We start from the raw sequence: 12,935 nt of genomic DNA on the forward strand, positions 1-12,935 counted from the left end.
TAGTCCAGTAGCCAAAAGATTCCATATGCTTGAACAGATGACTATCTCCATACTGTGATGGGATATTTAACTGTTTAGCTCTGCTGCTGTAGTTCAAAGACTTGGTTCTAAATCTTACCTGATTTTCAAAGGGGTATTTTCAGTTTATACACCTAAAATGTAAAATAAAATTGCCACCTTGCATGTGCTCCTACACTTCTCCAGTTTAACGTGTGCATTTTGGGAAAGAGGTTTTTTTTTAATTAAAGAGAGATGAGGAGGATGTGTCCTTCTAAAAAGTAAAATTTATTAAAATGACAAGGTTGTTTTAGGCATGTCACTTCAACAAACAGCATGACTATTCACCATAATATAGTTAATTTGGTTAACAGACAGCTAAAATGTGGGGACAAAACCACGTTTCAGTTGTATACTGTATTTGTTTTTGAAATTTTGTTACCAAATCAGAAGTGGTAGTGCTAGAACACAGCTTGTTGGCAACCAAAATCTGATTCTATTAAACCACATAATACTTTTATTTCTTCTACAGCATGGTAAGCAAATACCATCAGCAATAAGAGAAATGAAAAAAAAATATTGTTTCCCAAATTAAATTTTGAATAGGGCACTTCCCTCAGCTTCTTACTCACTCAGAATTTTAAAGATGGTTTTATAAATGTTTAAAACCAAAATACTCATACCTAAAACTATGTGGATAACCCAAAATACCTGTCATAAACTTACAACTCTGGATACCTATTTCTACAGCTGTTAAAATCTATGTCTCACATACAACAAAAAGCAACATGCAGCATTAAAAAGCAAGTTAAAAAAAATTCCAGAAAAATATTAAGACCATTTCATCTTCATGGCTTCTATTTTGCAGCAAAATTTGAAAGCTTCCTTAATTATGATATAAAACCCACATGATGCTGAATCTCAAGACAAATCTTTGTGCAGCTACCTCATCAAATACACTTGGAGGTTATTCAGCACTTTACACCAGTGAACTCTCAGAAATGAGAGCTCTAAGGTAGGCAATCACTCTTAGTTCTTGTCATAGGAATAAGGATTTCAAACTGTCAGAAATTCACCAGCTATAGGAGTTCACATCTTATAATCCTATATTAGCAATGGATTCTTGACTTGGAGTTTAGCTGCTAAATCACTCAGTGTGAACACAAAAGGCTTGGGATGTGAAAAGGTTTGTTTCTGAATTTTTCTACACTGAAACCATCAGTAACTTCTGCACTTGGGCCAATTCAAAACATTAATATTGTAGGAAATTAATTTTTTAACCTACTGGATGAAATAATGAAAATACCTTGCTAAACAGAACTGCAGACTCGGAGGACAGGCTCTGTAAGAAGAGTTATTCAGACTGACTTTTCATTAGTCAATTAATTTCCCTTGGTACATGCTGACTAATATGGTTTTTAGTCCTTAGCAGTAATACCAGCTTTGAGTTCAAAATAAAAGATGGCTTTAACAAGTGCTATGCTTTCCTCACTGAATATAAAAATCTACTGAAAAAAAAATCTATTGCTACTTAAGACATACAAAATTGGGAAGGACAGGAATAGAATTAAAAACATTCTTTAGTATTTTGACGGAAAGATGTTCTTGGATTTACCAATGATTTCTAGCAATTAAAAAAAAACCAACAAAACAACGGGAAAATATTTTAAATTCTAATTTGGGACTTTTCCATTATGGACCAGTGACACTAAAGTCCTTTCATTCACACAATTGCACAAGAATTCTTTTTCTAAATTTAGGTATTTAAATGCACTGATTATCAAAACACAGAAAAAGAATTCTTACTTGTTTTTATAATATTCCTTAAACTTGGAAATTGTAACAACAAATGAAATGCCTCTTCAATCTGCCCTCCTTGATCAATGCTAGATTTTAAAAATGGAAGTAATTTTCCCTTTTCAAATGTACCATATGATTTCTTAGGCACAATGCATTTTCAAGAAGCAGTAGGAAGATTTGAAAAATAACCTTCCATCAACTATTTTAATCACACTTGTAAGTAGCTCAATATTTATTACCTGACAGACAGTGTAAGATAAGAGGATGTTCAATCGGTAGAAAATATCAATCAAGTAAAAACTTGTCACACATCACCTGAATAAAATTCATATTTGGATAAGTTTTTTATGTCATTTTCTTCAAACCCTCTTCCAGAATAGTGTATTCCTATTTTTGTGCTTGAGAAAAGAGAATTTTCTTTTTTCTTCATGCACTGTTTGCCCTAGAAGTTCCATCAATAAAACCCCCAAAATGTGTGTGCTTTAGTGGACTACAATTTTTTTCCAGTTACTTTGGAAAAACTCCACACACAAACAGACTTTCTTTGTAAACTTGTGTCTTTTAGCAAAACACAGCCTTACAGGACATCATGAACTGTCCCATCAGGCTGGATTAATGAGCATTTTCTTTGGATAAATGCAATTCCAAGTTATTAAATCTAAGACAATGGATTGCTGGAATAATGTAAGAGCCACATTGGTGCATTTGCATCGCAGAGGGAAAACATCAAGAACAAAATTACTATTTAATGTTCTGCAATCACTGAAGAGTCAAACCAGAAACGAGAATTTAGGGAAAGTGAACCAACAATAATAGCAATACTGTTCATCTAAAAATGTGACTGTTTAGAAACAGATTAAGAAGACAGCATGAGAAAAACTGCAAACCAAAATACAGAAAATATTAAATCGGAGGATCATTTTAATGCCTCACCAGCCAAAAAAAAAAAACAGGACAAAACATGAAAGGTAAAGGCAAAATTAAACTTTCTGAAAAAGAAAGAAATCAGGTAGAGTCAATTTGAGAACTCCCTGTCACAGTACAACATGCAAAGTATTTGGCAAAATACAGGAAAAAAAACAATTTAAAAAAATATATGCATTATTCATATACTTCATATAAAAACCAGATTTAGTCTGGGCTGAAAATAATTTGCCCCTGTCAAAAATCAGTACCACCAATTGTTTTATTTCTTCTTCACTGGAGTAACTAGTACTGGAGATTGACAGAGACAAGATAAGTGATGTCACTACCAAAAATATACTTTTTCATGACAAAGCAGGTAAAGACAAAGCTAATTTTTTGTATCTGTCATCCCGACAAAACTTTGATTAAATGTGATTTCGAACTTACATGTCCTTCATGAAAATTACACGTGTGAAGAATTTACGTGGAGGCCACCCAATTAATTTAGTTAGGGGCTGAACTACAACCTGGGAAGCAGATATTAGAGTAGTACTAGAGTAGTTCAGGGGAAAAAAATGGGGAATTTACTACATCTTCAGGAAAACAGTGTGAATTCTCTGCGTGCTCAGTGCACTGACTCGAATATTCGACAGATAAAGCACGTGCTAGAGCTGGCTGGTGGAATTAAACATAAATCCACTTGGAAATAAAGGAAAAAGCTCCCTGTGCTGGGAAGAGGAGATGTTTTCCTGCCTGTGTGAGCGCAGCAGAGAGGAGAGGAGCCGTGCAGAGGGAAGGAGAGCAGCTGCTGTGATCACCAGGCAGCGCCGCACATGTTGGGCTGCGCTGGGCAGCATCCCCAATTATCGGTGCCAGGGAGGCTGCACACATGCTCCCAGGGGCTCCCTGACAGGCTGCTTGGAGAGGCCAGCAAGCACACAGCAGGGCTCTGGGAACCCACTCCTCTGGGCTACCAGGGACCCCCAGCAGCTCTGCTCCTCCTAATGACAGCTCTCTCCACAGCACGGTGCTGAAAGGGTACACCAACTTCCAAAGTTTCAAAAAAAAAATTAAATTAATGCTCCAGTTTGTTTAAGACAGCTAGGCAAAGATTCTGCACATTCTGTACATTTATTTTTTTTAAATTCAGGATTTCCCAGCCTTACTGTTAAAATTAAAAACTCGTTTATTTAAAAAATGAGGTAGAATTTCAATTCTAACTCCCTGAAATTTATATATTTTCTTTTTTCTTCACGTACTGTTTACCCTAGAAATTTCATCAATATAATCACCTTCTTGAGTAAGTTGGAAGCAACCTTTATTTTCTATCTTAGAGACACTTCTGTGCTTCTTTAAAATACAAACATTCTTTTTACTGGCATGGTATATAAAGAAGACCATGATGGAAATATATCCCAATTATGGACAGGCAATTCCAGTGTCTAAGAAGTAGGATCATAGTTTTTACATTCACAAATTCTATTTCTTGCATTAAATTTAACTGCCTCACTTTCTGAAGGCAGACAGCAACCTCATATTTAAAAATAATAAGTAAGGAGGTAGAGGTATGTACTGCAAGAGAAATATTCACACACTTTTGACTACAATATAAAACCAGAAAATCAACCTTCTCTATTTTTTAAGGATTAATTGCATTGGTATTTAAATAAATAACATTTGCTGGTATTCAAAGACCTTTAACAAAATGCAGTAGGTGTGAGTCATGTACCTACCTAAGCCAGGATTTCATCTATTGATAAACTCACCTACCTATGAAAATGAAACATGAGGTTTTATCCAGTACTTTTTTACTATGATCAAATCAAATATACAAAACTATAGGCTTTCTGTTCATAGTGAATAATAATATTTTTGCTTTTGTAAGTTACACTCACAGAACAAAAGACTATCTACATTTTTCCTTTTGCTAAAAAAGTTTATTTTCAGATGATATATTCAAGTCTCTGTATACTATCAGGAACAATGCTGTTAATTGCTTCTGATTTTGCAGTTGGGAAAATGACTTCTGCCATAACTGGTTTGCTCCTAGTCCCAGTCTAAGAGGATATCAGAATTATAGAGCAAATCTATACCCTTAGAAACAAGATGAGATAGCACTATAATGAGCATTTTAGATAAAGACAGAGAACTGAAAAGCCTTATATTGATACTCCAAAAAACATTTTGAAAGCACTTTTGAAAGTACATAAACATGTTGTAAAAATGATTGAAAAAGATATTACTATAGATATTTTCTTTTTTACAGTTTCTGAAATTTTGACAAATTTTAAAAAAAGGAATAAGACCCACATTTGGCATAACTGTCCCTAAAATTCATAATTGGGCAACTTTTTTGTGTCATTTTCTTGAAACCCTCTTCCAGAATAACGTATTCCCATTTTTGTGCTTGAGAAAAGAGAATTTTCTTTTTCCTTCATGCACTGTTTGCCCTAGAAGTTCCATCAATAAAACCCCCAAAACCTGTGTGCTTTAGTGGACAATTAAATAAAATAATTTTATACTTAGCTCTTTGTAGATTTTACAGCAGGACTCTCCCACAAAAGCATAAGATACAGTCACATTTTAAGTTCACACTTTGAACAAAAAGATATTAAAAATGTCCAGAACTGCCTTTTTTTTTTTTTTTTTACCATATGCTTTGAAGTTTTGCTAAGTGATGTGGCAGCTCTGGAAGCCAGAAAAAGCAGCATTCCTACCTGGATGAGGTGAGCAGGCACTGTGATGATGCAGGCAGACAGGGATTTCCTGAGCAGGCCACGCAGGACATACAGGAATTTGGTCAGGCTCTGAGGATCCTCGGGAGCATCACTGCAACAAACATCATCACCCCACAAGATGGAACCCAGGCTCTGAATGCCTATCCTCAAAACATTCCTTTGTTTTTTCTGTTTGGGAAAAAAAAAAATATAAAAAATAAAAAAAGTTATTTTTTAAATGCTAGGAGGAATACAATTTCTAGAATGCATGTCCATAATAATTGTTTTATGTAATCACAGTAATCTCTGTCAATCTTATAAAAATTACAAATGGAATGGGATTTTTTTTCACTGCTTTGGTACCATGGATAATCTAATAGACACATGGAAATACTGAGAACTACTAATTTGTATTTTATAACCAGCTAAATATAAGTATATTCTGAAATAAAATCTAGGAACACTAGGGCATTTTACATCCTTTCTACCCGCCATCACTATCTTAAAAATCACGTAGAAGAGTATTTGCTCCCAGTTCTAAGGCAGCCTGCTGGAGTAATCAAACACAACTTCTCCCTCTATTTTCACCTTTCTGCTGTGTCACTTTCACAGCCTGACTGTTGCACGGTCTGCTTCAGATCCACTTTTTCTGCTCCTTCTGAGAGAACAAGGCCAGTGCTTTGCTCACCAACACAGGGACCTGCCGCTACCTTAGAAGTCTCCAAGTATCATTTATGTCCCTTTCTTCTTCCCACTAAGTTGTAGCCACAGCTGAGGAAACACAGAGTGTGATGGGGACAGACGGTCCCTTAAGGACCCCACCTTGACATGAGAGTTTCTGCCCTGCTTCAGAGGCAGTTGCCAAGATAAAGCTCCATTTCTGAAGGGACAGATGATGAAGTCAAAGTTTTAATTTGTTTATGCAAAATAAAATGTTCTCTCTCATGATGACAACTCTCATTTCTGCTTGTTTGATGTGACCCTTCCTGGTGGTCTTTGGAAAGGATTTTAGATATATTTTCTATCAATGGCTGAAAGACAAGGAACTTCATCATTGAAAGACTTCCTGCACAAGGTAAGAAAGAAACATTTCTAGAGTTCAGGGTTCATACTTGAAGACCAGCTTTCTTTAATTAAACACACACATATATATGTATAAATATTAGTTTTGATAAGTAAAAGCTTGCAGGTACTTCTCACTAGAGAAAAATGTTTTAATAAACTGCAGTGATGCCTCAGGTTTAGCTTTTATATTTTTCACATTCTGTGCTGCTTTAGTGTGTATTTCCTGAGCTTCATATTCAGGGATGGTGAGCTCTGTGCACAGAGCAGGGAGACAAAACAATTCCTGCTCCAGCTGGGCACCAAGGACAAATGATCCCAATCTCAGCCCAAGAGCACAAACCCCGTGGGCTGGAGAGAGAAAAACAAGCAGGGTGGGACTGCAGGGGCTAAAGCTGGAATGGGACAATGAACTGCAAGATGCAAATGGAGCAGAACTGATCCAAGGCAGAGAGCCCGGGAGCGCTGGGGCATTTTGGGGCCATTTTGGTTCATCTTGGGTGCAGGCCTGGCTGGGCTCTGGTACTGCCCAAGGTGGATCCATGGAGGAGATGCTTTGAATCAATCCCTGCTTGATTCTTTAGCTCTGCCCAGCCTCTGCTCTAGGGCAGCCTGCACAAGGCATCAGTAGCTATTAATTTCCAACAGCTAGAATAAACAGCAACTCTCAAGCACAAACCGTGGCACAGCTGCTCTGGAAATCCAGAGGAAAGGTTTGGGCAAGACAAGAGGCTGCTCTTCCAAAAGCTTCCCCACCCATGTTGGGTAGGCAGAGCCTGTGAGACACAGCCCCACATGGCTCTGCTTTTATCCACTTGTGTGTCTCACCCAGGGAGCTGATATGCCAACTCACTCCCAGTCCCTGGGGAAGCAATCTGTGCTTCAACTCTGGCTTCTTTAGTCTCAGGCTTTGCAGCTTTTAGGATTTAGTTACAAAAAGTGAACTTTTTACACCACTGCATGAAGATCAGGACAACAGCACAGGATAAGACAACACTTCTCTGTATGGTGTCCTCTCCGATTAGGTGTTCAGTTTTAAAAAGAAGAGCAAAAAAGAGAAGTTTTGGTCTAATATTATTTAATTACTTCTGATCAGAGCAGATGCAGGCACCTCTTGATGCGCACTTAAGCAACAGGAAAAAAAACCAACCAGGCATTTAAGAAAATTGTTTTATCCACATATCATGGACATTAACCAGGTGGAGAAAGCATTAAAGTATTTCAAAATTTCAACACAAACATAGATAGAAACTTTTTAAATGAGAAAAATATTTTTTTCTTATGAGGAACATCTGTAAGAACAACATACAGAGGAAAGAACTGTTCTCTTAATGGAGAGAGGATGACAGATGCTTATTTCACAACATCAAATCATAAGAGCAGTAAAAGATAAAGCTATTCAGACACCTGGTAATATCAGATGTATTTATTTGGCCAGTAATAGAACTTCTATCAGCATAATTTGTTATACAAAAAGATATATACTAATATACATAATATATATAATTTATTTCTATTTTAGTTTATTATGCCAAAACTGAAATATAAGAAAAGTGTAAGTCTAATATTCTCCCAAAACCAGCCTGTTGTAAAGAGTAGGGTAACATTTTTTAAAATGCACCACTAGAACTTTAGTATTCACATTAGCCTGGAAGTTTGGATTTATTTTCTAATTAAAAAAAAAGGAATTCTTTTAAGAGTGTTTGATTTGGCAGCAGAAATTCTGATTATGAAGAATTCAGAAAACCCAACTCCATGCCAACAACAACAAAAAAATCCCCCCCAACTATTACCCTGAAAGCCTCCAAAGCATACAAAATTAATGTTAGGAAATAGTTGCCTATTAAACCTCTGGTGTCAAACATGAAAGACCCAAAACACTCTGAAACAAAGAGGTGCTATTCCATATAACTTAATACCATGATCAACTTGTAAAGGATTGCCACTTAAGGATCAATAGCAGAGTAAGTGGGAGGCTTTAGAAAGGCTGTAAACCTGATGCTTGTATTTGTAGCTTCTAGGTAATTCAAACTCAAATTCAAAATGTTCCAAATATTAACTAATTATTAAATATTATGAACTATTAACTAATGTTAACTGAGTGTACTAGGTCCTAGAGATGCCTGAGTATTTTATCAAAGGCTACCAAACCTCTAATGGTGGTTTTCACTTATTTTCCCAATTGTGTCAAACCATCTCTCAGCTGGGATGAGTCACATCCTGCTCAGTTTTCTTCAAATAAAGGAGTAAATCTAAGTATCATTGGCAAATTGATGTGAAAGCAGCCAAAAAAATATCTGAAAGTTTTGCCAGTCAAGTACAGGATTATTTGAGGGTGGGAATACATGCACAAACTTCTCAGAAGCTTTTATGATTATATATGGCAATTATACACAGGTCCAGAAAGATACAGGCTGCTCCTTACTCTACAATCTTCACACCTGCCTACTTAAAAAGCACTTTAGAGAGCTCAGTAAATGAAATGAAATAGCAAGGAATTGCTCAGAGATTTGGCAAATAAAAGATCCAAGGTGTGTTCCAGGCCACTGCTACATTCAAGTCTGGCCACATTTTTAAGAAGTGTGTATTATACAAGGCTTCTAAATGTACAAAATTTGACTGTACAAAGAAAGATGCAAGGAGAAAGTGGAATATTAAAAGAAAATAACAGAAACCACTCCAGGAAATTGTTTGCCTTGCCTCCCTTAAAACAGAAAGAACTACATAGTGCTAATGGCTTTCTAGGTCAATAAACTGGCCTGAAAAATAACTTTTAAAGTTTCACCTTTGAAATTTATATGTATTATTGAGCAAACATACACTGTTAGATTCATCCCAGTTAAAGTTCAGGTTTTGTTTTATCGACACTAGTAAGTCATTTTGAAACAATTGACAAAAACCAGAGAAAATAATGATCGGTGATGTTGAATTTTTGCAAGCAAAAAAAACCACCCAAGTGCTGGCTCTGAAAAACCTTCATTTTCTTTTCTATAAGTGCATGTATAAAGAAAACTAAGCAATAAGAGGCTGATGTCTTGGGCAGGAGGCTGGCTGGAGGCTGGCAGGGTGTTTGTGTCACCCAGGGCTCTGAGGCAGGAGGAGCATCCCCGTGCAGCACGGGAGGATGACACACATCCCTGTTGCCATGGCTACCGTGGGGAGAGGGGCCTGGCAGGGACCAATGGCCTTCTCCAGGCTGGCACTGCCACCGAGGGGAGGGCAAAACCCTCCCAGACATCTCGGCTGAGCACAAGCACCGACATTTACACACGAGGGCTCGGTGCAGGTAACGCTCCCAAACCCCACTGGCAGGCAGGAAAACAGCCTCTCCTGCATCATCTCCTGCAAAAATCATTCCCAGGCTATTCCAGCGATTCAGGCAGTTCTTGATGTGCACTTAAGCAACAGGAAAAAAAACCCTAATATTCCTAAGATATTGAATTTCAATTAAATAATTTCAGGCTCTCCAGAGTCTATGTTAATTGAGTTCTACTGCAGTGGCATTTCAATGGTACAGCAATAATTACCTTTTAATTGAGCATCAATCTATCCAATTTATTATATTATTTCCATCAGCTCCAAAGAACTGCCATGTTGCTGAATATGACAGAGAATAACTTATAGGGCACTTCTCAAATTAGAAAAGGTCTTCCAGCCTATGTTGTTACACTTAAAGTGTTTTTGATTCCCACATTTTGTACACTATGAAGAGTACAGAGATTTTTGGAAGGCTGATAAGCTGATTCATAAATTGAAATAGCATTCTTATTTCTTAACTTCTTTTTCAATGCTCACCACATAAAGATGCTACCATTTAATCAAGTAAAAAATTCACACCAGTTAAAGCAACAATAAAAAAACCTGAACGTTTAGGGGTAAATGTTTAACCTCAAGAATCTTGAGCAGAGTATGCTAAAGCTATAATTTGAAAAACAAATACTGTAGATGAAAATGTGTTCTGCTTCTTTCCATTATATTTGGCCATTCTTTTATTAACTAATTGTACAAAAAATGCATTTTACTAATGCTGCCTTACATTTCTTTCTTTGCATAGCTGTAACAGGTAAAAACTCAAAAAAAACCCCTTAACACATGAACAACACTATTCATTTTGCTTGTTTACTTTACCAATGTTTAGAAACAATTTGTTCCTTAATAATTTGTCCAAGACTTTGTGCAAGAAAAGAATAGTTACAGGATTAAAGAGGAGTGTGAGGGTGTTCAGTACCTGGGGATCAGAGCCATCAAAGCCCTCCTGGGAAATGATCCTCTGAATGGACTGAAGCAGCCTTGCATAAGCACTGTTCATATTCCTGTTGGGAAGCAGAAATATTTTAGTTACACATTTCAATATTCTCCTATAAGTCTCTAACAGCTGTATAAAAAATAAATATGAATAGATGCAGCTCTCAGTGCAAGTGTCACATGGAAAAGAGGTGTCAGAGAAGGAAAAAAAACCCCAAAACCTCTTTGAATAAAGTTGACATTATAAGCAGTTGTGATTGCTTCATATTAACTAGTTCAGTGCTCAGACATTTAGTGAAAGCTAAAATCTCTAGGGATTAAGATAACTTAATTATGTCAGGCTCACTTACATCTAGAAGATTAATGATTTAATGTATCAACTTAAAGTTGAAGCCATTCCAGCCCAGTACTAATCTTCTGTAACTGACAGAGATCTACCCAGTTGTTATTCCAAGTATACCCAATCAATGCCCTGATGAACAGAGTTGACTTTCTATGAAAATCTTCATGCATTTTCACAGCTTTATTTGCATGACAGCAAAATTGCGAGGTAGCATTTACTCTATGTATTGTTTAGAAAATATAACATTCAGAAAAATAAACAAAAGCAAACCAATGGCTAAAAATGGATTTAAGCAGACTTAACAGAAAATGAAGGTTCAGCAAATCATCTTGTCAGACTTAGAAGCTCTTTACTTTCAAAGAACAATTCAGGTGCTCACTTTTAAAAGAGAAATTGTTTTCTTAGATCCCATGGACCACACAGGGTTGAGTATCTGGGCTGATTCAGGTTCCCCATTGCAGCTTAAGCCCTTCCATCTATTCTGTCTTTGACATTTTCTTCCAGTCTCATCAAGGGTCAAGGATTCAAACCTCTTGCTGTACTTCTTTGGATACACACCAGGTTATTTTGAAAATTTTGCCTTTAAAAATATTCTTGTTGGCTCCATAATTTATGTGTCTGGTAACAGCTCAGGTTGGAAGGCACCTTGAGAGACCACCTGGCCCAAATATTAATGAAATATTATTATTAATATTATTCCCATTACTTTACTAAGAGCCTAGACTGTTATCCAAATTCATTTTACTGATGAATAAACCCAAATAATCTTGCTTTCATCCCTTGGCACAGGAGAGAATTCAACTTTTCTGAGAAGCATGTAAGAATTGCAATGATCTGTCTTTTGCACCATTGCTTCAACTCAAAAATGTGTGCTTTCTTTAAGGAAACAGTATCCATACAACCCCAACCCTCAAATATACTTGAGTTATAAACATCTACAATCAAAAAAGTCACGTGGTCCTAAGAAATGTGACTTTTGAAACATTCAATATCAAAAAACATTAAGAGATGACCTTTCTCTCATATGAACACAAAGGAGAGCTTCCAAACCAAACTCTGGGTTTGTTTCAGATTTAATACCCAAGAAAGCTACTGGCTAAACTGATGCACTTCAGTAATTTAATACCCGTTATGAAATTCAGACCTGAAAATTAACTGGCAGTGTATGATCTCAACCTGGTATGTCATGCATAAAGTCTGCCTTGCTATACAAAAAAAAACAAGTCGAACTTCTCAAGTCCATTACTTTCCCAGTGCTCAGTTGCAAAAGCAATGGCTATTAAATGTTCTGCCTACACTGTGTGGCAGCTGTCCAGTTTACAGGGTCAACTTCAGCCCCCCACAGCAGCCAAAATTCTCTCTGTGTTTTTGCATTATCACAACAGATATTATTTTGATAGAGAATATACTGCAATCAAAATATTTGCCGATTTCTGATTCATTCCTAACTTGTTTTTAAAAGCTAGTGGATAAAAGAATAAAATAACCAAAGCACTTGCAGCATTAAAGGGTCTCAAAATTAAAATAAAGAAATAAAATAGATCTTCAATTAATCTACCAGAAAGAGATTTACAGCAAAGAAAGAATTTTTAAAAATCATGTAGTATGTGTAGATTTTTAAAAAATATCAAAACAGGTGCTTTTCTATCTCTTTCTAAAATATTCATGGTTTCCTTGAATTTGACCCATCTTATGTAAATAAGAACATGAAAGATATTTTAGAAGCACTGTTTATAAAAGCAAGTTGCATTACCCTTCTGGCAATGTTTGTCACAATATTTAAGGAAGGAAATAAGATATTTCTTATTTTCCAATTTCTAGTCTTTTTTTGGTTTTGTTGCTAAACACAATTTGATGTTGATAAT

At 36.2% G+C, this 12,935-nt stretch overlaps 1 protein-coding gene across 1 annotated transcript in view; it reads right to left on the reverse strand.

The window, feature by feature from the left end:
* ELP4 (elongator acetyltransferase complex subunit 4) overlaps window positions 1–12,935 on the reverse strand; it is a 140,820-nt gene that overhangs the window by 87,741 nt on the left and 40,144 nt on the right. Inside the window, exons 6-7 of the mRNA XM_066552001.1 lie at window positions 10,711–10,795; window positions 5,421–5,609 (exon numbers count right to left, since the gene is read on the reverse strand). Coding sequence (XP_066408098.1) covers window positions 5,421–5,609; window positions 10,711–10,795 — 274 coding nt within the window. The remainder of the gene's footprint in view (window positions 1–5,420; window positions 5,610–10,710; window positions 10,796–12,935) is intronic.

Source organism: Molothrus aeneus, chromosome 6 (assembly GCF_037042795.1).
Source record: "Molothrus aeneus isolate 106 chromosome 6, BPBGC_Maene_1.0, whole genome shotgun sequence".
Lineage (NCBI taxonomy): Eukaryota > Metazoa > Chordata > Aves > Passeriformes > Icteridae > Molothrus > Molothrus aeneus.